This window comes from Saccopteryx leptura, chromosome 4 (genome assembly GCF_036850995.1).
Source record: "Saccopteryx leptura isolate mSacLep1 chromosome 4, mSacLep1_pri_phased_curated, whole genome shotgun sequence".
NCBI classification, from domain to species: Eukaryota; Metazoa; Chordata; class Mammalia; order Chiroptera; family Emballonuridae; genus Saccopteryx; species Saccopteryx leptura.
In genome coordinates this window covers 71824568-71849562 of record NC_089506.1, presented here as the reverse complement: position 1 = coordinate 71849562, position 24995 = coordinate 71824568, and the positions used below count along the sequence as shown (strand labels likewise).

The 24995-nt window shown below is 38.1% G+C and overlaps 1 protein-coding gene across 3 annotated transcripts in view; it reads left to right on the top strand.

The window, feature by feature from the left end:
• Positions 1–24442, top strand: part of SLAIN1 (SLAIN motif family member 1) — an 83618-nt gene extending 59176 nt beyond the window's left edge. For 2 of the 3 annotated variants that reach the window (XM_066380717.1, XM_066380716.1), the window contains 3 exons: positions 1906–2061; positions 21055–21337; positions 23366–24442. In XM_066380717.1, coding sequence (XP_066236814.1) covers positions 1906–2061; positions 21055–21337; positions 23366–23441 — 515 coding nt within the window. In that variant the 3' untranslated portion in view covers positions 23442–24442. Of the gene's footprint in view, positions 1–1905; positions 2062–2522; positions 2914–21054; positions 21338–23365 lie in introns of those variants that run through there. The other variant, XM_066380718.1, reaches the window with a different exon arrangement.
• Positions 24443–24995: the final 553 nt, after the last annotated feature.

Below are 24995 nucleotides of genomic sequence, written 5' to 3'. Positions count from 1 at the left end.
ATCACTATTCACATATATTATTTGTCTTCTGATTTAGCTTGAAAAAAACGACTAAAAATTTGGATATCCTGATTAGTTTTTTTAGGGTATATTAATAAAGATAAAAATAATGGAGTTGGGACATATAAAAAACATGAGATAATTGTGGTTCTCCAACATTCAGCCCCATCTTTCAAAATGTTATTTTTTAATATTTAATTTCTTATTGGGGAAGAAACTAAACTTAATGTTAAATTTATTTTAGTTTTTCTCTTTAGGATCAACAATGGAAAAAATAGATTGAGAAACACTGGTCTAGACTATATACTTAGTGCAAGTTGGGGACTATATCTGTCTAATGCACTGTGGTCTCCCCAACATCTTCAGGAGCACCTGGCATGTAGTATATACACAATAAGTACTTGTCCCCTTGGTCATTCACTCATTCAAAGTGGGGAAGTGTGTCCAGGTGGAGGGACCAGCATGCTCGCAGGTACTGGCATGTGGATATTGGGGAACTTCACTCACCCGCCGTGGTTGGAGAGTGGGCTGAGAGACGCAGCAGGAGATAAGGCTGGAGAAGTAGGTCTGTAGAGCTGATACCGTGAGGCGTCTCTTCTGGGTTGTGCCTAGGAGCGTGAACTTCAGATGAAGGTGCCGGAGAATAATTGGAGGGTTTTAAGAAGGTGCCTAGATGTGTTCTGGTGAGAATGGAACTGGTTCTCCAGATTTCTGGATTAGGTGACTTTCTGCTCAGGGCGACACCACAGATCTAAGTAAGGCTATATGTGAAACACAAAGAAATGAATCCAGTTTTGTACTTGAAAGGATTTTGGCTTAGTATTTAAATATATCCTTCATTTTCTGAGCTTACGTAACTTGATACATGTATTTTAGTGGGTTTTTTTGGGGAACATGTATTAATAAAGGGAAAACTAACTGGAGTTGCAGTCTTGCAGCTCCTGTTCTCAGGCACTGAAATCTCTGCCCGACTCTCTGCTGCCCCTAAGTGGCAGAAGATGTACTTAGCAAGGAGAAAGGAATGGAAGCATTCTCTTGTTCAAGCCTCCAAAGGTTTGGTGGCATACTCATCTCATGATAATTAAAACTTGTCATAAGTTATATAGTCATCTTGATATGATCAGCAGATTTCTCAAAACATCTTAAGTTTGAATTTTAATAATTTCTTCAATATTGATATGCTAGCAAAAGATCCAGTGTTGTTTTAACCTCACTTTAGTATTTATATAATTTTATTTATTGTATATGAACAAACATAATTGATTAATTCCTACACCTTGTCTTATAAAACTCATATATCTATCTCTCTCTCTCTCTTTTTGTATTTTTCCAAAGTTAGAAGCGGGGAGGCAGTCAGACAGACTTCCACATGTGCCCGACTGGGATCCACCCAGCATGCCCACCCAGGGGCAATGCTCTGCCCATCTGGGGCGTTGCTCCACTGCAATTGGAGCCATTCTAGCTCCTGAGGCGGCGGCAATGGAGCCATCCTCAGCACCGGGGCCAGCTTTGCTCCAGTGGAGCCTTGGCTGCAGGAAGGGAAGAGAGAGATAGAGAGGAAGGAGAGGGGGAGGGGTGGAGAAGCAGATGGGCATTTCTTCTGTGTGCTCTAGCTTGGAATCAAATCTGGAACTTCCACACGCCTGGCTGACGCGCTACCACTGAGCCAACCTGCCAGGGCCAAACTTGTATTTCTCTTAATGGTCTATTTGGGGAAATCGTTTTGGGGATACTGAGTGTGTTTTCCTTACATGAGGTTAATTCCATTAGCTTGTTATAATTCATAATGCACATGATAATTTTTACTTGTTGAGCAAAATATTTGTATTTACTTTTGAAAACTAGTGTTTTTATAGGCATAAAATTTGTGATATTTTTACTCAGTTAAAATTTTTTCTCTTCTAGACAAGCTTCGAAGAAGTATGCCTAATCTAGCTCGGATGCCAAGTACAACCACTGTTAGTAGCAATGTTAGTTCTCCAGTCACCGTGCGAAATAGTCAGAGCTTTGACTCAAGCTTGCACGGAGCTGGAAATGGGATGTCAAGAATACAGTCTTGTAGTAAGTATAAAAATTCTTAACTTTTTTGTAATTTTTACTTAGTTGTAACACCATTAGGCAAATATCTTACTGTTCCATTTCTTCTTTTCTTCTCTCTTGGGAATACTACAGGAAACTTCTCTCCTTATTTTGTGACTTTATTTCCCCACCATTAAAATTGAGTGATGTGTTTAACAGTGCCTGTGTTACCAATTAATAGTTAGTAAATTATATGTAATCATTTATACCAAAGATAGCAATGGAAGCACTAAATCAGGGGTCTCAAACTCGCGGCCCGCCGAACAATTTTGTGCGGCCCGCAGACTAATCCACGAGCTTACTTAATTTTATCCAAAATATTTTGAACTTCGTGGATTAGTCTGCGGGCCGCACAAAATTGTTCGGCGGGCCGCGAGTTTGAGACCCCTGCACTAAATGGTAATTAATTTGTCTACTTATCCTACAAATCTGTTTTTTTATAGATCTGCCTCTTCCTGTCTACTTGATACCTTTACTCTGAAGAAAGTATACTTCTATATTTCAATGTTGTTTTTCACCAGTCCACAGCTCCCCCCTCCAAAAAAAATGAAGTTATATTTTAGCATGTCTAAAGTAGTCTTTACGTATTCCATTTCAGCTTACTACACAGAGTGTCATTCATTTTCTATGTTTTACCCAGCAACAGACAATGCAGAGTGTTCAGTCTGGTGTTTATGTTTGTATTTTTTTGTGGGATGTAGTGGTTCCAGGTCCCCTCCACCCCATTCCTGCTCCTGCTGTCTGTATGGGTGGCTCTGCAGTGGTGAGATTCAAATAATTTAACAACTGGTTCTCTGCCCTAATGGCTATTTTAAGTATAAAAAATGATGTACCAAAAGGTAGTTTGTTATTTCATGCATTTAATACTTAAATAAGAATAAAAAAGGTACACAAAAGTAGATTGAGTTTTAAAATATTAATGAAAAAATATTAAATAATACCTGACAAAAAGCAATAAAACTGTTATTTAAGATATTTTCATACTGCTTCTTTGTGTGTGTGTGATAGAGACAGAGAGAGGGACAGGTAGGGACAGACAGACAGGAAGGAAGAGAGATAAGAAGTATCAGTTCTGGCCCTGGCCGGTTGGCTCAGCGGTAGAGCGTCGGCCTGGCGTGCGGGGGACCCGGGTTCGATTCCCGGCCAGGGCACATAGGAGAAGCGCCCATTTGCTTCTCCACCCCCACCCCCTCCTTCCTCTCTGTCTCTCTCTTCCCCTCCCGCAGCCAAGGCTCCATTGGAGCAAAGATGGCCCGGGCGCTGGGGATGGCTCCTTGGCCTCTGCCCCAGGCGCTGGAGTGGCTCTGGTCGTGGCAGAGTGACGCCCTGGAGGGGCAGAGCATTGCCCCCTGGTGGGCAGAGCATCGCCCCTGGTGGGCGTGCCAGGTGGATCCTGGTCAGGTGCATGCGGGAGTCTTGTCTGACTGTCTCTCCCCGTTTCCAGCTTCAGAAAAATACAAAAAAAAAAAAAAGAAGTATCAGTTCTTCATTTTGGCACCTTAGTTTTTCATTGATTGCTTTCTCATATTTGCCTTGACTGAGGAGCTACAGCAGAGCGAGTGACCCTAACCTCAAGCCAGCGACCTTGGGCTTCAAGCCAGTGAGCGACCTATGTGCTCAAGCCGGCGACCATGGGGTCATGTCTATGATCCCACACTCAAGCCAGCAAGCCCACTCACAAGCTCAATCTGGTGGCCTCAGGGTTTTGAACCTCAGTCTTCTGTGTCCCAGTCTGATTGATGCTCTATCCACCGCACCACCGCCTGGTCAGGCTCCATACTGCTTCTTGATTGGTGTCCTCACTTGTAATTTTCTTTGCTTTTATTTGAGCATTGTAGGCTGTGTGATTTATCCTTAACTATCTTTTCACTATAGGAGTAAGATCTCCTTTCTTTAGAGGTATGACGTGTTGTTGTGAGTTGGGGGCGCAGAGAGAGAGATCAGCAGACCAAATCTTCATGAACTAGCAAAGGACCACCACTCACTCAGGCAAATGGTGCCAAGTTTGCACTGTGTCCTATTTTTATTCACAAGATTTCAAAAAGCTTGTTTACTTAGAAATTGGCATAGCATCAAGCATAACGTTCACTTAAAGATACACGGAATACATCTGCACGGTAGCTTAATAACAATACAATATCAAAAGGCATTAACTGCTATTGCTTCTATGGTTCCCACAACATTCCTTTCTTTTATCTCAAGGAATAGCCTTGAAGGGAACAGTAAAATCCTATGAGAATGTTTTACTGAGAAGAGAGTCTAGCAACCGCTTTCAGTCACATAGACTTGTTTCAGTGACTTGCCTTTGAATCACAAAACAATTCTCTTGGCAAAACATTCTTTTCTTGTTGGCTGTGCTCCCATCCAAGGCCATGCAATGGCTTATTCCACTACATTTCCCCCTTTTTGTTTATGCTGAATGTTATGAAGCACTACAGAAAACACAGCCTTCTGTTATTCATCCTTAATTTCTCTTGCTTTGATTCGTCGACAGACTATATATAAAAGAAAACATAGAATTAATACTATTAGAAAAAGTCCCACAGTGGATCCCCAAAATCCTTTAATATGTTCAATAGGATTTAATTGTGATAAATTATCCATTAATTCCTTCAATATAGGTTGACCTGTTAGAATGTCTAATTTTCTTTGAAAAGCTTCAAGAATATGTTTTTGTAATTTAATTATTTCTTTAGTTATATTTTCATGATTTAGCAAATGCTTTCTAACATTTTCCTAATGGAAATAAGTACGATTTTAAGGAATAGGGGTAACACAAAAAGTAGTTACATTCTAATCACACTAGCTTACTTTGTCTTTGCAGGCTAACAATTTGATCTCTTAACATAATCATAGTCTGTTCTAAATCATTCACTTTAGTATTAATGTTAATATCTATACGTTATTGAGAAGTCCACAGTTGTTCAGAATCTTCATGCCTTTTTTGCACAAAGTCCACAGTCTGTATACTTTGATGTAATGTAACTCCAGATACAGCAGCCGCGGTGGTTACAGCTATTCGTCCTATAATGATGGCGATAATCGGTCCAACTAGTCTCTTGATTCGCTTCAAGGACTTAATAAGATGTTGTGACAGCATCATGGAAGGGGAACCCTGCCACATCCGATGCATCTGTACTGGAATCCAGACTCCTGTTTGGGTTCTTAAAATGTAAAGACTTTGACTATTTTCATTAAAAAGAATAGAAGAATTAATACATGTATATAAAGCACACTTATTGCAAGTTATTGAATAATTTTCAGCTATTCGGTTTCACCTATAATAAACATATAAGGCAATCTAACACAGCAGATATGAAATGTGTTTCATTTTTCTTAAGGATTAACATAGTATGATTAGAAGGATAATTTCTCCAGATTTTTCCTTTCTACGCTGACATATGTTGAAGTGCTGTGGCTAGTCTCCACAAATGATACTGTATAGGGCCAGATTTTATATGAAGAGCTCGAGGTGACATCCCTCCTCTATGCCATATGATAGTATGATTACTTTGATCACCAGCTGTAATTAAACCATTGTTCTTATGCCACCTTAAATCAGCACCCTGCCCTTTAACTCGGGCGGAACCATGAGGGCTTTAATCTGTGACATTTCATGTACAGATGTATTACTTTTAAATCTGTATCCTTGTACAAACGTTTTATTTTTCCTTCTCCTTTAATGTTATTTTGACAATAGAGAGTCAAGCTTGAGTTTCTATTTTTAAACAATGTGGCTCATGTCCTATACATATAGGTAATCCCTCAACTCCTGTTGTATATTTTTCTAATTTCATGCCTTCTTCCGAAGGTGCTAAGGGACCTCTATCACTAAAAGGTCCTGGAAGCCAATTAGAGTCATTAACAAAAATAGGAAAGGCATTATTTTCCTAAAGAATAGCTCTACTTAATGGAGGATTAAGGACATATGCCTAAATAACTAAATTTTTCAGCTCTACTTACCGGAATTGTTAATAAAGCAATTATTGCTAAGAACAGATTAGTAGCATTTTCTTCTTTTCTAGTAGCTTGTAGCATCTTTTTACCATTAAAGGTCAGCTTTTTAAGTTGACCCCAACTTAGTATTTTAGCCTTTTCAATACCAAGCAGCAGCACCTTTAAGGTTCTTTTGAAATTCATTTCTTCCATCTCAGCAATGGGAGGATATGGAAAGAAGCTATTATTCTTATTCATGTTAGTTTAATTCTGCGAGCAGGAATCCAGGAATCCAAAGGACTTCACCGGATTCTGCAATGACACAAGCAAACCCTCTTCCCCAATGTTGCACTACACTAGGTACCTATTGATTCAACTCATTTTTATAATGCACAGGTTGATTAATCTTAGAACTGTTATTTTTTGTCCAATGTCTTTCTGCAGCAGTCAAATTAACTTCTCCTGTATTTAAGAAATTTAAAGTAAATAAAACTGTGTGTAACATAATTCTAGGGGATAATCTTCCTTCTCGCTCCTTTTTGTTTAACATATTTTTTAGAGTGCAATTACTGCATTCAATAATCGCTTGTCCTTGTGAATTATATGGAATTCTAGTAGTATGTTTAATATTCCAAAATGCTAAGAATTATTGAAATTTAGCAGATGTATAGGCAGGACCACTGTCAGTTTTAATTGCTTTAGGAATGCCTATAACATTAAAAGCTTCAATAAGATGTTGAATGATACAATCAGCCTTTTTACTAGGCAAAGTTGTGGCCTATCGAAAGGAAGAATAAATATCAATAAAACTGTATATAAGATAGTTGTTTTTTTTTTTTAATTTTTTTTACAGAGATAGGGAGAGTCAGAGAGAGTGATAGATAGGACAGACAGGAATGGAGAGAGATGAGAAGCATCAATCATCAGTTTTTCGTTGTGACACCTTAGTTGTTTATTGATTGCTCTCTCATATGTGCCTTGACCGTGGGCCTTCAGCAGACCGAGTAACTCCCTGCTCAAGCCAGTGACCTTGGGTCCAAGCTGGTGAGCTTTGCTCAAACCAGATGAGCCCGTGCTCAAGCTGGTGACCTCAGGGTCTCGAATCTGGGCCCTCTACATCCCAGTCCGATGCTGTATCCACTGCGCCACCGCCTGGTCAAGCCTTAAGATAGTTTTCTAAAAGAAGAAATATGAGTAATATTTATTTGCTACAGGTTATTACTGTGTTGTCCTCTAGGATTCATTCCTCTTGGTAATGGAGGAGCTTTTATAATACTATACTGAGGACAGTTTCTAACAATATTCCGAGCTTCTTGCCTGGTCATTTAAAATTTTTGCATTAAACCTTTTCTATTTGTATGAGTCTCTGTATGAAATTTAGTAGCTATTTCTATTGATCTAATGAGTAATTGATTAACTTTATTACTTGTAGTAGATATAGGTCCTGGTAAAGCTGTATGAGAACAAATGTGAGTTATATGGACAGGAGAATTTCGTTCCTACAATAAAAGTTGTAACTCTTGAAACAATTTGTACAATCTAGAACTATCATTTGAATTATAAACAGTTTCTATAAGTTTAACTCTGTGTTCTACATATTGTGAATCAGTAACAGTGTTAATAGGACAGGATGTTTGAATTTTGTCTTCAGCTATAATTAAACTACTGATTTAAGGTTTCAGAAGCATTTTTAAGAATGACTGAAAGTTCAGCAATATTTTCACAAGCTATTAATATTTCATAATTGATATATAATGGATTATTAAAAATTGAGGATATTTCTGACGAATTTTTCTTAAGGTTGATTTACATAATGTTGATACAGTGTCGGGCTATTCAACATTGCTTGGGGAAGTAATATAAACTTAGTAACAATAGTTCTGCTTATTGTTATAGACATCACAGCTAGCATTATTAGAAACAAAGATGTTTTTGAAGTTTTAGTTTTAATTAAAACATTTTTTTTTTGTATTTTTCTGAAGCTGGAAATGGGGAGGCAGTCAGACAGACTCCCGCATGCGCCTGACTGGGATCCACCCGGCACGCCCACCAGGGGGCGATGCTCTGCCCCTCCGGGCCGTCGCTCTGTCGCAACCAGAGCCACTCTAGCGCCTGGGGCAGAGGCCAAGGAGCCATCCCCAGCGCCCGGGCCATCTTTTGCTCCAATGGAGCCTTGGCTGTGGGAGGGGAAGAGAGAGACAGAGAGGAAGGAGAGGGGGAGGGGTGGAGAAGCAGATGGGTGCCTCTCCTGTGTGCCCTGGCCGGGAATCGAACCCGGGACTTCCGCACGCCAGGCCGACGCTTTACCACTGAGCCAACCAGCCAGGGAATTAAAACATTTTTTGCCTCCTGGGTACATTTATTTAATTGTCAAATCTATCTTCTATTTCCGACTTATGCCGAGGCTTCAATCTTCTGGAAGGTATCTACTGGTCTCCCATATCTGTGGAGATAAGAGCAAGTCCACCCCTATATTTTGCCTACATTGCTGTTGTAAATTAGCAAACTGTCCATCTAAAGAGGGTTAGCATTAGCATTCCGATTAGCTTGAATACAAGCCTGATTCTCCTACTAAGTCATAAATTGTAACTCTTTAGCTTTTGAAAGAACAGTTCGAACTAACATTTCTAAATTTTTTGAGGTAAAACATTCAGAGTCCATGAAGGAGGATAGCAGTTCCTGCATATAAAGACAGTTAGTTCTATACTGGGAGCAAGCCGTTTTTAACTCTTTAAGAGCTTTGACAGAAATTTGGTCATAATGAGTATAAAAAACTCCTTGTCAGAAAGTTTAGACTATAATTTAAAAAGTTGCTTGTTTAATTATTTATAAGATAAATAAGATAAATGTTTTTCTTTATCAGAGGCCAAATGACCCTTGTTATTTTCCTATTGTAAAAAGAAATCTTAGAGCTTTGTTAGGGACTTTCCCTAAGCCTTGCAGCTTAGTGACTACTGCCTAAGTGGGCTAAAAAGAAAACTAATGTTGCTTAGTAATAAGAGATGCATTAGCTTCTATATCTAAAAGTCTTTTGTATTGTTAAGTCTATTATAGGGCATCAGAGGAACTAAATTCCCACTTTCCTCGGTGCCTCTTTTTTCAGGATGTGGCCTTACAAGCAGCCACTGCCTGAAGCAGCTTGAGATAAATTCTTAAAATGACTTAATTTTACTTAATTTCTTAGTTTTACAGATTTGAGCACATTTTTATACACAAACAAGACAGTTTTCAACACAGAAACACAAGTATAATATATAACTTTAATTAACCCTAATACTTGAATTCTTATTTGATTTCAAGCTTTGAATACACCTTACAATGTATTAACCAAATTAGCAAGTCATAAGGATCCATATTCCATTCAATTTAAATTTAAATGAGCGCTCCTTATAATTTCTAATTCTAAAGCAAAAAAATATATGGATGAAACTTTTTGATATAAAAGCTGGCATTTAAAATTTTTGCATGTAAACAATTCAGGCCTTAAAAATCACTTTTTTTTTTTTTTTTTTTGCATTTTTCTGAAGCTGGAAACAGGGAGAGATAGTCAGACGGACTCCCGCATGCGCCCGACCAGGATCCACCCGGCACGCCCACCATGGGGCAATGCTCTGCCCATCCTGGGTGTCGCTATGTTGTGACCAGAGCCACTCTAGCACCTGGGGCAGAGGCCAAGGAGCCATCCCCAGCGCCCGGGCCATCTTTGCTCCAATGGAGCCTTGGCTGCGGGAGGGGAAGAGAGAGACAGAGAGGAAAGCGCGATGGAGGGGTGGAGAAGCAAATGGGTACTTCTCCTGTGTGCCCTGGCCGGGAATCGAACTCGGGTTCTCCGCACGCTAGGCCGACGCTGTACCGCTGAGCCAACCGGCCAGGGCAAAAATCACATTTTAAACAACGTCAAACAAAAACTAAACAAATTGAATCAGACAAACCAGACCGGACAAACCAAAGAGAAACCCGGGATTTCAGAGCACAGTCAGACTAGAAAAATGCCTGCTTGATTTTAATCAGGGCATTTTCTGACAGAGGGACTAACGGATGGACGAGACTAAACAAAATTTCCCCAACAAAATTCTCTTGGCAGCTGCTGGGATATTTTCTATATTCAGATCCAACACAGGTCCCCTGCCTCAGTTTCCAGGCAAAGAATAAGAAAGAAACAAAGTGATAGCTCAGAGGATCATAACTAAACCACCAAAGAAAATCAGTATTTATTTTTTTATTATTACAAAGACTAGAGAATTCTAAGGACTTCATGATTCTTCTATATGTCCTAATTCTAATTGAGTTTGTACTAACTGATGTAAAGCTGCAAGCTTTTCTCCTGTCTCCAACTCCAGTGATCTGCATCCAGGCTTTAAGACAAGCGATGTAATCTGAGCTATAACAGCATCAGTATAGCCAGTTTGTTGTCTCACAGCTGCATAAGTGCCAATGCCAATGAGCATTTCAAAAGTAGCTCCCAGGGGATTATTTCTGGCATTTATGCGAGATATTCAAAGAGCCTCCTCTCTCCATCAAGATTTGAATTGTAAATATTGTCCCGGTTCCAAAACCATACTAGCAAATCCCAATCCAAAAGAATCATTAAATGATCATTACAATAGGAAGAGATAAGGCCTTGAACATATGGGAACTGAGGTCCATACGTAGCAACAGATTGTTTGACTAGCTTTAAAAAAGTAAATTAAATTTGGCTGAATTGGACATTATACTCTCTCCCAGGATCATTAGGAGGAAAAGGCTGTCGAATAATTGGAAAAATAGATGCAGAAAAATTACTAGAATTAGATTCTAAATCATCATGATGCACAAGTGCCTGTTGCATTTCAGAAATTTCAGGGAATTGAAAAATCCTTCCCCTGCTAGTACCAATTAATTCTTGATCTTGAATTGGAGGAGCCATAGTCTGACATGTATTTTGCTTTTGAACAGCATAAGCAGTATACTGATTTCCAATCTCCTGTTGTTTTAGTGTAAGTTGTAATTTATTCAATAAATGTTCTAGACAGGCAACATCATCCATAGGGCCTCCCTCATTTCTTGGGAAAGAGGGATGAAAGCTGTGGACGGCTGAATTTCATTAACATTATCAGTAACTTCAGAAGCAGAGACAGTATTGTCCAAGTCATTATTCTGCTCATTCTGTGCTGAATCAAGTCCTTCAGGCTCATTATAAATAACCTCACTCAAGTCCTTAACAGAATCTCCATCTGATTGCAAAGGGCCAAGGGCTGCATGAATAAAACTATAAGCAGCCTACATTTCCGCATCAAGCGGATCTCTGTGCTGATGAGCGCGTCGTAAAGATTTCCCTACTTGTTGCCAAACATTCAAATTCAATTGATTACAATGTTCAGGAGTATACTAATAACAAAGTTTCTGAATAACATTTAGAAGATGTAACAAAACTTTGTCTTTTATCTGAACTCCAGATCCCTTTAAAAGGGATTTTAAAACTTGTGCATAGTCATCTAATAATAAATGGGAATTCCCCATGACTTTGCTAGTTATTCCCGAAAGTTTTGCATACACAGCACGTCCAACTTACCCTTTCGGTTTCGCTCATTCCTAATCTCTTCTTAAGTCCCCATGGTGGGTGCCAAATGTTGTGAGTTGGGGGCGCAGAGAGAGAGATCAGCAGACCAAATCTTCATGAACTAGCAAAGAACCACCACTGGCTCAGGCAAATGTGACCAAGTTTGTGCTGTGTCCTATTTTTATTCACAAGATTTCAAAAAGCTTGTTTACTTAGAAATTGGCATAGCATCAAGCATTTCCTTTACTTGAAGATACATGAAATACATCTGCACGGTAGCTTAATAACAATATAATATCAAAAGGCATTAACTGCTATTGCTTCTATGGTTCCCACAACATTCCTTTCTTTTATCTCAAGGAATAGCCTTGAAGGGAACAGTAAAATCTTATGAGAATGTTTTACTGAGAAGAGAGTCTAGCAACCACTTTCGGTCACATAGACTTGTTTCAGTGATTCGCCTTAGAATCACAAAACAATTCTCTTGGCAAAACATTCTTTTCTTGTTGGCTGTGTTCCCATCCAAGGTCATGCAATGGATTATTCCACTACAATAACTTATAGTCATTGTGTTTGATATATTAGAAACAGGCGACTTCTCTTCTCTGAACATACTATGTTCTTCTTTGAAAAATCCCCTTCTGCTTCTGCTGAACTTACAGCAATTGTGCTGACAATATTTTTAGCTCTTTGAACATTTTTAGAAATTACATAGTTCTGGGAATTTTTTTAAAACATTTTCCATGAAATCTTAATCATTAATATCAATTTGGTAATTAAAAATGTCATTAATACGAGCAATTGTTCTGCAGCTGCCTTCTATGGAACTAGTAACTTCCTCAGTATTCCACTATAACTTTGTTTACTGATGTAACAAACACGAGGGAATTAAAATGCAGTAAATAGTATTTCTTCAAAGATAGGAGTTTTATGAAATAAATACATATTACAAGCATAGTTCCGTCAAATTTTTTTCACCTATGGACAGACTGAACATTACTATGGGTGTTTAGAATATGCTGTTGCTCAGATGAATGTTAAAAAGGAGTAAGGAATGTACATTTGTGATTTCCACATTGGGCGGCTGCCCAAGCTCCCCCCTTAGAACCCTGATTACAAGTGCCTTTTTAACAACTGGTTCACCAAACTTAACAAAAAATTAGGTATTGGTTCTGCTAACCCGGGCAAACCAGCTGAATCCCACCACTGTGGTTGGGTTAAGTCTGAGGCTGATGCCGGAGAAGCAGACTCAGTCATAGTAACGATATGCCCCAACCTGGGAGGCCTTAGTGTGCTCAGAGTGTGCTGGTCAAGAGTCACCAATCAGATGTCTAAGTCTGCTCCTGTGTAGCCCTTCTGCCTCCATCCAATTTGGGGCTCAGCTGGTGAGCTGTGTAGCCCTCTGCCTCCATCCAATTTGGGGCTCAGCTGGTGAGCTGTGTAGCCCTTCTGCCTCCATCCAATTTGGGGCTCAGCTGTGGGCTGTGTAGCCCTTCTGCCTCCATCCAATTTGGGGCTCAGCTGGTGGGCTGTGTAGCCCTTCTGCCTCCATCCAATTTGGGGCTCAGCTGTGGGCTGTGTAGCCCTTCTGCCTCCATCCAATTTGGGGCTCAGCTGTGGGCTGTGTAGCCCTTCTGCCTCCATCCAATTTGGGGCTCAGCTGGTGGGCTGTGTAGCCCTTCTGCCTCCATCCAATTTGGGGCTCAGCTGGTGGGCTGTGTAGCCCTCTGCCTCCATCCAGTTTTGGGCTCCGCTGGTGGGCTGTGTAGCCCTCTGCCTCCATCCAGTTTTGGGCTCCGCTGGTAGGCTGTGTAGCCCTTCTGCCTCCATCAATTTTGGGCTCAGCTGATATTTCCCAACACATGATGTCTTTCATTTCTTTGGATAGTCTTTTGTTTCTCTGTCTCAATTTCTAAAGACAAAAGAACAACATTTACTCTGCACAAGGAATTGTGCTAACTAGTTTATATTCATTATTTTACTTAGTTCTGCCAACAACCATATGAGGTAGTTTCTGTTGTTGTTCCCATTTTAGATAAGAATACCGTTTAAGAAAGGTTCAGGACAGTTTGCCCAAGGCCATGAAGGTAAAGGAAAGGAGATGAAAACAGTTTAGATTACCCAGAGTTTATGTTTTAACTACTGTGATGTTTTCTGCCTCCCACGTGCTCCTCTCTCCCATTCTTCAACCAGTTTACTCTTGTTTGCCTTTATAATACTGCCCAAATACCACTCCCTTTGAAAAGGGCCCATTGGTGGCCCAAATAGACTGTCCCATGTGCCCTCACAATATCTAGATTGGATTAGGTGTTTGATGCTTACCCCTGTTATTCAGCGTTTAAAACTTTACTGTCATTATTTTTACCTTTCATGCTGATTGTTGTCTCCCTCTGAGCTTGGACCCTGGTTTGTACTGGCTTCTCTCCCTGGTGCCTGGTATGATCCCTGGTACCTGGTATGATCCCTGGTACATAATGAGCTCTCAATAATTGTTTATATTAATGAATGCTGTATGGTTGTATCTTTGGGCTCTATTTGTTAATATTTGATTTAAGGACTTGTATGAAGACACTGAAGACAGTGTGAAATTTGCTAATGTTGGGAAACAGTAAGGACTACTAACTAATTTTACATGAGGAGGTTAGGACAATGGGCCATGTAGACCATGGTGATATCTGAGGTAAATACACAGTTCTGTATCCAGTACCAAAGTAAGCTGGATAAACATAGAGTGGGAAGGCATGGTTTGGTAGTACCAAATATGGTAATGATTAGGAATTGTTGTTAACTTTCACTTACTGTGGGTTAATGGTGTGATGAGAGTGCTGGAAAAATGTATGTAACCCAAATTAGAATAGGGTGTACACTACAAAGAATGAATGGCCAGTGTTGATGGAAGTGCTCAAAAAATAATGAGAACTCATCAGAAGGATATAGGAAACAACTTGAAGAAACCCCCAGTAATGAAATCTGGGACAATTTGAGCCACAGAATAAATAATTATATTAAGGGATTATAATTCATAGATTAAAATAAATAACCATTGGTCTGTATTTAATTGAATAAATAAATAAATGGAGAATAGGGAAAGTTGTTCTTTATGTTAGAATTCCAATTAATAAAGCAATGAAGAAAACAGAAAAATGATTGAAGCGTAGCATCGTAGTGAGGGAAAAGAAACCCCAGAGAGTGTTGCTGTGGAATAGAAGGTCGGTCACAGACTTGATTCAGATCTTAGGATTCTGCTTTCATTTACTTTTATTCCTAAGCATTCAAAACAAATACTATTTACACATTCTGAATTTACATGGTGAAGCTTCCTAGTTCTGGACCATTTTACTTTCTGGAAAGAACAAAGTAGTTCAGAGAAAAGTTGGAAAGGCAGCATGATACAGAAGGAATAACACTCGATTGTGGTGCTCAGCGTTTGAGTTTGGGTCTTACTTGTAAGCTCTTGAGTAAATGATGTGTTCTTTGTTCTCTCACTTGTAAAGTTAGGATTATATCTATTTAACTAGTTCCTCCATATTTTAATTATTTTAGTTTTCATTACAGTTGACATTCAGTAGTTTCAGGTGTATGATGTAGTGATTATATAAGTTTCAAAGTGATTCTCCTGGTACTTATCTGAAACCATACATAGTTATTACAATAATTTGACTATATTCCCTTTGCTGTTGTTTACATCCCCATGACTGTTTTTACAATTGGCAATTGTACTTCTTAATCCCTTCACCTCTTCCACACATCCCCTCAACACCCTCCCATCTGGCAACTCCCAATTTGTTCTCTGTATCTATGGTTTGTTTTTGTTTTGATCATTTATTTTGCATTTAGATTCCACAAGTAAGTGGAAATCATGGTATTTGTCTTTCTCTGTCTGACTTATTTCACTTAACATAATACCCCTAGGTCCATCCATGTTGTCACAAATGCAAGATTTCTTTCTTTTTTATGGCTGAGTAATCTACTGTATATATATACCATCACTTCTTTATCCATTTGTCTACTGATGGACATACAGGTTGCTTCCACATTTTTGCTATAGTAAATAATGCTGCAGAGAACATAGGAGTGCATATATCTTTTCAAATTAGTGTTTTGGGGTTTTTTAAGTAAGTACCCAGAAGTGGAATTGCTGGATCATAAAGTAGTTCTATTTTTAATTTTTTGAGGAACTGCCATACTGTTTTCCTCAGAGGCTGCATCAGTCTGCATTCCCACCAGCAGTGCACGAGGGTCCCCCATCCTACCATCACTTGTTTGTTGATTTTTTTATGATAGCCATTCTTCTGGGTGTCAGGTGGTCTCTACTTGTTTTAGTTTGCATTTTTCTAATGATTACTGATGTTGAACATCTTTTCATATATCTATTTGCCATCTGTATGTCCTCTTTGGAGAAATGTCAATTCAGGTCCTATGCCCATTTTTAAAATCAGATTGTTTTCCTTTTTGGTGTTAAGTTTTATGAGTTCTGTATAAATTTTGGATATTAACTCCTTATCAGATGTATCATTGGCAAATATCTTTTCAGTAGGTTAGGTTGTCTTTTCATTTTGTTGATGGTTTCTTTTGCTGTACAAAAACTCTTTAGTTTGATGTAGCCCCAATTGTTTATTTTTTCTTTTATTTCCCTTGCCTGAGGAGACATCTAAAAAAAAACACTGCTAAGCAATTTAAAGCCTATGTTTTCTTATAGAGGTTTTATAGTTTTAAGTATTACATTTAAGTCTTTAATCTATTTTTAATTTATTCTTGTACATGGTATAAGGAAGTGATCAGTTTTATTCTTTCACTTATGTCTGTCCAGTTTTTCCAACACCATTTATTAAAGAGACTGGTTTTACTTCATTCTGTATTTTTGCCTCCTTTGTCACAAATTAATTGACTATATAGGTGTGGTTTTATTTCTGGGTTTTTTATTCTGTTTACTTGATCTATGTGTTTGTTTTTATGCCAGTACCATGCTGTTTTTATTATGATAGTCTTGTACTATAATTTAATATCAGGTGGTGTGATATCTCCCAAATTTGTTCTTTCTCAAGATTGCTTTAGCTATTTTGGCTATGGGGACTTTTGAGGATCCACATAAATTTTAGGATTATTTGAACTAGTTCTGTGAAAAGTGCCATTGTTATTTTGATAGGATTGCATTGAATATATACCGTATTTTGTGCTCCATAAGATGTACTTTTTTTCCCCAAAAAGTGGAGGGGAAAAATGCCCAGGTGTTTTATGGAGCAAAAGATACAGTATTTTATTAAATATTTTAACACACCATTTGGTTCAGAATATTTTTTTTCTTATTTTTCTCCTTAAAACCCTAGGTGTGTCTTTTGGTCAGGTACATCTTATGGAGCAAAAAATACGGTAGATTGCTTTGGGTAGTATGGACGTTTTAATGATGTTAATTTTTTCTGTCCATGAATATGGGATAGCCTTCCATTTATTTGTATCTTGTTCAGTTTTTTTATTCAATATCTTAATAGTTTTAGCGTATACATTCTTACTATTTATAAATTTTCTACTATTTTAATTCTTTTACTATTTTACCTGTTGACATGGTTTTGAGTGCCCCGTTCAGTATAACACCATTTGCACACTGCATTGTGTCCCTCCATGCCCCATGCACAGTCTCTTTCCACCCCCATTCCCACCCTTTGCCCCTCTTCCCCAGCCTCCATCCCTCCTTTCCCTCTATTGTTTTTTTTTTAAGTCAAGGTGGTTATCTGTTGTGCATTGGAGAATTAATAGGGTTAATAGAACTATTTCCCTAAATAACTGATATAATGTCATTTCAATTGATACTGATTGGGGTTTTATTAGATAATTTTGAGGAGAATAGGTGTCCTACCAGTGTTAAGTCTTATAATTCATTAAAATGGAACATACTTTCATTTATTTTGATTTTCTTTCATTTCTCTCAGCAAAGTCTGTGGCTTTCTGTATAGGAATTTTATAAATCTATGCGTAAATTTATTCCTAAGTACAGGTATTGATCGACTTATGACCTATGCAACTTACGACCATTTGACTTTACGACCACAATCGCTAGCCACGACTGCTCCACATCTGGCAGCGCAAGCATTGCCTAGCTGGGCATACGACAGTGCTGGCCAATAAAATGTTTTGTACATATATTTTGATATGTTTTGCAATTGGGAAAATGTTTCTTATGGTATTTTTTACACCTGTATTTTGTAATTTTGTATGTTTTGCAAATATTAAACCAATTATACTGGTAATGCAGTGTTTTACTTAAACCTGACAAATGTAAAAATAAACAAAGTGGTGTAGAGATGATGCAAATGAACAAAGAAAATTATGATATATAATAATGAAAGAAAATTATGATAAAATATGACTTAAAGATTTTTATAACATCATTTCACAGTACTGTATATATAGCCTACTCAACTTATGATCAAATCGTGTTGCAACTGGTCTGTTGGAACCAATCGTGGTCGTAAGTCAAGCACTAGCTGTATTTGATTTTTAAAACATTTCTTCAAGTTTTAGTTTCTACTAGTTTACTGGTGTTTAGAAATATAGTTACTTTTTGTATTTTTATGTTGTATTCAGTGACTTTGCTAACTTAACTTCATTTATCCTGATTGTTACAGAATTTGAAATACAGTGTGTCCGTAAAGTCATGGTGCACATTTGACCGGTCACAGGAAAGCAACAAAAGATGATAGAAATGTGAAATCTGCACCGAATAAAAGGAAAACTCTCCTAGTTTCATACATATTCAGTGCAGTTCAATGTGGGCTCACTCACGCACAGATTTTTTAGGGCTCCTTAGGTAGCTATCCCGTATAGCCTCTACAGACTCATCACTGACTGATGGCCTACCTGTACGGGTTTCTCCACCTACTGCTGGTTTCCTTCAACTGCTTATCCCACCGAGTAATGTTATTCCTATGTGGTGGCGCTTCGTTATAAACGCGCCAATATTCACGTTGCATTTTGGTCACGGATTCAAATTTAGCGAGCCACAGAACACACTGAACTTTCCTCTGTACCGTCCACATCTCAACTGGCATGGCCGTGGGCTGCTTTGCTGTATACACAGTGTTACGTAACCATCTGTGCATGCGCACATGCTGCCACATCATCCTACAGAAACTAGGAGGGTTTTCCTTTTTTTTTTTGGTGCAGATTTCATATTTCTGTCATCTTTTGTTGCTTTCCTGTGACGGGTCAAAAGTGCACCATGACTTTACAGACACACTGTATACCCAACATAATGAGTGCATATGAATACCAACACATACTGCATTTCCCCATGTGTAAGATGCTCCCATGTATAAGGTGCACCTTAATTATGGGGCCTGAAATTTGGAAAAAAATGTATTACATAAAGTTTTTGAACTCAAGTTTTATTCATCATAAAATTCATACAGCTGCTCATCACTGTGAAAACTCCCATCCGTTAGCTTGTCCTTATCTGTGTCTAATGACGAATCACTCTACTCAACAATGAGTGCAAAAACAAGCATGAAAAAAACGGGAAACACAAGTAAAAAATCCACAACCACTGTATAAGATACACCCAGTTTTTAGATCCCAAATTTTTCAGAAAAGGGTACGTCTTATACTTGGGGAAATAACAGTATTCAAGAATGTTCAGAAAACTCAAAATTAGAAATAACCTAGCTTTTCATCATCAGAAGAATAGATTGTGACCTTCATAAAATAGGATAGTACATAGCAATGCAACAGCATGGGTGAATCTCAAAAATGTATTGAGTGAAAGAATGCAGACACAAAGGAGAACATACTATATAATTTTATTTATATGGAGTTCAGAATAGGAATATCCAATCTGTGGTGATGAAAGCGATGAGAATAGTTATCTTTGGGGTAGTGTTGATTGGGAGGGGACCTGAGAGAGTCTTCTGAGGTGCTGATAATGTTTTATATCTTGATACAGATCCGTGATGGTGAACTTTTTATAAAAACCACCCACTTTTGCAGTGCTAGTCAACCTGGCCCCTCCTGCCCACTAGTGGGCATTCCAACTTTCATGGTGGGCCAATCGCAGTGCCATTTGGTTGCTCTGCTACCGCCCACCATGAAAGCTGGAACGCCCACTAGTGGGCAGGAGGGACCAGGTTGACCAGCACTGCAAAAGTGGGCAGTTTTTATAAAAAGATTCACCATCACGGATATAGATAGTGGTTACGTGAGTTCACTTTGAAATTTCATTGTATTTAACATGTATGTACTTTTTGTATATTATGTTTTATAAAAAGTAGGAACAAACTCATATATTGAATATTTTTATAATTAAGTCTTTTTTGAGCAGTTTTAGGTTTACAGAAAAATTGAGTGAGAAATACAGTTTCCATATATCTTTACATGTCCCTCATACCGACCCTGCCAGTTTCCCCTATTACTAATATTTTGCATTAATGTGATGTACTTATTACCATTGATAAGCTGAGGAATTGAAATATTCATGGTTAGATGCTACTAAATTAAGGAATTGTAGAATTAGATGGAAAGGATCTTAGAGATGATTTGTCAACCATAAATGATTGCTCGATGGGAACAGAACTATAGCAGAGTCTTACATAGGCCTTATTTTATTATTGAATTTGACTACTGTACACACACATTAGCATTCCTGGATGTAGATTACACCTACTATATACTTGAGCAAAACTAATTTAAGAATATAATTTAGTAAACAGGCGGAGTTGTGTGCATAAGTTTCCATTAAATTTGTGATTCAGTTTTTCCCTTGGAGAAAAGGATTATAAAATTTAAAATTTTCCGCTAAACAGTTCATTGTTTCTTAATGTGAAATGATACACAATGTTGGGCCAGTACATTGGTGGAAGTTTTAGTAAGAGAGATCCCTTTATTTTATAGATTTGGCTGTCATTATGAAGGTAAAAACCACTTATTGAGTGGTTATGCATACCAGGTGCCGTTGTAAGGCTTCGTGTAGATTAACTCATTTGACCTTCCCATCAACCAACCTTATGAGAGAGGCAAATGTCATGATGACAACTTTTTAGGAAATATATCTGTAATAAGCTGTACATTGTACTTACTGACATACCTTTGTCTTCTTTCTGTAATTACAGCTAAATTGTCCCTTGTTTTATTTTCATGAAATCATCCTCAAAGTAACCATTAAGAAATCTTAATGTCTTCTAAGCAAGCAAGGAAGAAATTGTCCTGTGAGAACTCAAATTTGTTAAAGGAAAGGAAGTTGTTCTTAAATATAATAATATAATATATTTAGGCACTCAAAAATGTTGCTGATTGAGAGAAGTGTTCAGACAGCATTTAGTATTGGAAAATTCTAATTCTTAACAGGAGAGACTTCTATTCTGTCAATTGGCAACACTGTATAATGAAATACAATTATAAATAATATATATTAAATATTTTATTTTTTATATATAGATATCTTTTAGACAGTATAGGCTTTTTTGACTAGAACATTTCTCAAGTTGGGTAGTGATAGAAGTTTTCTCTTCTAGTTCCATCCCCAGGGCAGCTTCAACACAGAATTCACAGCGTGGGACATTTCCCTGTTTCTGTCCGACAGCCTCTTAAAGCTACAGCCTACGTGAGCCCAACCGTTCAAGGCAGCAGTAACATGCCTTTATCCAATGGCTTACCGTTATACTCCAACACTGGAATCCCTACACCAAACAAAGCTACCACTTCTGGGACAGTGGGTCGCAGTGCACTTCCAAGACCTTCATTGGCCATAAATGGGAGTAACCTGCCTCGAAGCAAAATTGCACAACCTGTTAGAAGGTAAGAATCTTCACTTCTTGGTGTATATGACTTCATTTGCAGTTTGAAATTAGAAAGTTCTCCTGGCACCATCTTGCCTTTTGTTTGGTCTCAGCCTAACCCTAATGGTAGGTCATGGTGCTCTCGGGCCTGATTTGTATCCCTCTTCCTCTTGGAAGGTGATGGGGTGTGGATGTCCTGTGTCATCAGGTCTCTCTGATCTCTCATTGTCTTCCTTCCTCCCTCATCACTTCACTCCTGATGCCCCTTTTGCTTTGTTTTAATTTACCAAGGAAGTTGGTAAATTAAACTTCCAGAACTCTTGCATTTTCTTCCCCCCGTGTTATTTGCATGGCCTGCACCCTTCCTACTCCTGTCCGAAATTGCCGCTCCTGTGAGAGTTGTAACTCCTCCTACCCTTCTCCATTTTTCCCTGTAGATGTGGTCATCATCTGTCTATGCTTTCTGCTTATTTATTAGTTTATATGATCTGACTCTCCTCACTAGAATGCAGGCTTCCCAAATGGGGTTAGTTGATCATTGCTTCATTGCTATATGTCTCTATTACCAAGAGCTATGTTCAGCACAGAGTAGGACTGCAAATGTTTTTTGAATCAATTTTTCTATCAAAATGAGCAAAACTGTGTTAGATATATGTGCCTGAGCACCACACACCCTTCCCTTCACATCACATTAATGGTTAGAACGCATCTTAGTGATGTTTAGCTGCGTTTTGTTAGCTTATGTTGGTAAGTTCATGATGGTACAGTTAATAATTTGTTTTTCCAAAATTCAAGATTATTTTCAGGGTACATTTTAGATGAGCTCATGCTCATGAGATACCCTTTTTGAACCTAGGTATCCTGGAGTGTTTTATGGCTAAAAAAAGAAAAAGTGGGTTGAGAAGAGCTCGGAAGATGGAGGCAGTAAATATAGACAACTCTTACAAGAAATAAAGCTGTGAAGGGGGGGGCAGGAGGATTCTTATACAAGTTTGAAAGGGATGTGGGAACAAGTAATTTTTCTTTCTTTATGCATTGGTATGTATTAATAGTTATTTTTATTTTCTGATTAGAAGTAATAGGTGCTCAGATCAGAAACAAATTCAGAAACTATTGAAAAACAAAATAAAGGCTTGGTATAATTTTACTACCCAGATAGAAATGACTTTGGTACATATTTAACAAATTCTGGCTTATTCTTTCCTAGTAGATGCAGGGCTGTGTTAGTTTACTACTGAATAGAATGTCCGTAGGTTATCTGACATACGCAGGTAAATAGGGTCATCTGCTTACCCTTGGAAATAGATCTTTAGCCTAACCTGGAAAGGTTGTCACTGCCAAACGAGGATCTGTCCTCCCAAATGTAGGGCAAACACTAGGAATTATTATTTGAAAATTCTTTGCCAAACACAAACAAGTCTTTGATTCTTCATAAAGTTTAAAATTTCTTCACATTGCCCTGGCCTTGGGGTCAGTGGATAAAGCAGTGTACCGGTGCACTGATCTCGCGGTTGATCCCCAATCAGGGCATGTATGAGAAACAGTCCGTGGACAGCTAAATGGAACACCTAAAGTGCAATAGCGAGTTGGTGCTTCTCTCTCTCTTCCTTCTCTCTCTCTCTCTTCCTTCTCTTCTTTCGTTCCTTTCTCCTCTCTCTCTCTTTCAAATCAGTGGAAAAATTTAAAAAAATTATCTTCATTTTAATTTGCTGTCTGTTTTCATTGACATAAGCATTTGTTTTGGGGCTTTATTTCTGAGTTTATCTTTTTCTTTCTGATTAAAAATTATTTTTTTCATACATTAAAGGTCTTGCTTGATCATTTTTCACATATTGCCCATGCAGTTTGCATGGCGGTGGGCTGAGAACTGGATTTCTAGCTGATGAGCATGTTGCAAAGCTCCAAAGTGTGTAACACAGGGTATACTTGGGCAGTGCCTGCAGATTGTCATTACTGACGTGGAGGAGCATATTATGGGGAGCAGGCGAAAGTAAGTGATGAGACTCGTAGGGTTAACAACCTGTTTCCTTTTTTCTTACCTGTATAGTTTCCTTCAGCCTCCAAAGCCTCTGTCTTCACTCAGCACTCTGAGGGATGGAAACTGGAGAGATGGTTGCTACTGATGCAGTTTTATTCACTCTTGAAGACGGGAAGAAGTGGAAATGAGGGTTGCATTACCCAGCTGGCTGGGTAACAGTGGATGTCAGGATATTCTTTCCCTTTGCATTTTAGGCTACTAACTGCATTGTTTTTCAATGGACCAATCACCACAGACTAATTATTGCACTTAAATATTTGCCTGAGATACTGCAGCATTCTCAACTCCATGGTTGCAGTATTGTGACACTTAGATTTAGGAAGTTTTTGTAGAACTGCTACGTACCTGAACACTTTTTGAGAGAATTGAGATGTATCAATAATGCTTTCTTTGCCATATGAATTTTTTAAAGTAACTTGTTTGATTTACTTATGTGTTCTAAACATCCTCCCATTACATGTTCTGGATTTGAATACATTACATATTTACAAATATGTTCTATCAATGTATACTTTGAAATTTACTTTTTTATAGTTTACAGGAATTTTATTTTTTGTGCCTATTTCTTTTTACACCTATGTGAACCACTATGGAACAACTTAAATTTTGTGCCATAAAAATATTTTTGTGGTAAGGTACTATTTTTTTAGCTCTAGGGGTATATCAGCAAAAATCCATCATACAATTTGAAAGACATAACTTTGTGTTGAATGAGCACAGTGTAATCTCACACTTTTGCAAGGAGATAGCCAGACAGCAAGTTAAATGGTCTTGTCTTTTTCATGGTTAATTTATTGTCATATATGGGTTTCATATTTATAAAGGCATCACAAGCTCATTGCACTTAATACCTGCAATGTTTGCTACTGTACCACAACTGATTTTCAATACTTTATTACAGAGGATGAAATTGTAATGTTTTATTAACAATGCTTCTGGAAATGAATGCATTTTAAAGCAAATAAATCTTTTTGATAGACCTTTTACAAAACCCATTTGCACTAATGAATGCTTTTCTTATGGTATATGACTTAATATTTGTTACTGTGTACACTGCTGTTTTGGAATGTTCAGAAATAAAGACTATTTCAGCAATATCAGGTCCTGCGTGAATGAGCAGCATAAACGTGTGAATGCTGTGTGTATGTTCCACTGCAGCCGGGAACGTGGTTATTGTCGCTCTGTTCTCCTGCAGGGCACTTAGAGCTCAAGTAGGTAGACCAAGTATCAACACGTGTGAAACCCCTGCCTTTTCTTAAAACACCGGGAGGTTTAGTTTTAGTCGCATTGAGAAGGGCTGCTAGAACTCAAGTAGCCTGGTGCCCAGAACACATTAATGGAGGAGCACTGTTCCGGGAAGTTTTAACATTCTGTGGGAGTTGAACTTGTAGTACTTTTTCAGTATCAGTTAAACAGCAAAATATTATTATTCCACATTATATTTGGTATTTGTTGGAAACTTTCACCTGAAGATACAACTATGGAAAATTTATGTAAAAAGTTTTGATGGTAAGTTTAAAAATAGAGTTCTACCTCAGGTCATTGGAGATTTTTATTTTTAAAAATGTGCCTATATATATTTCTATATAATATATATTTCTATATGTTATATATATTTCTGTATAATATATTTCTATCT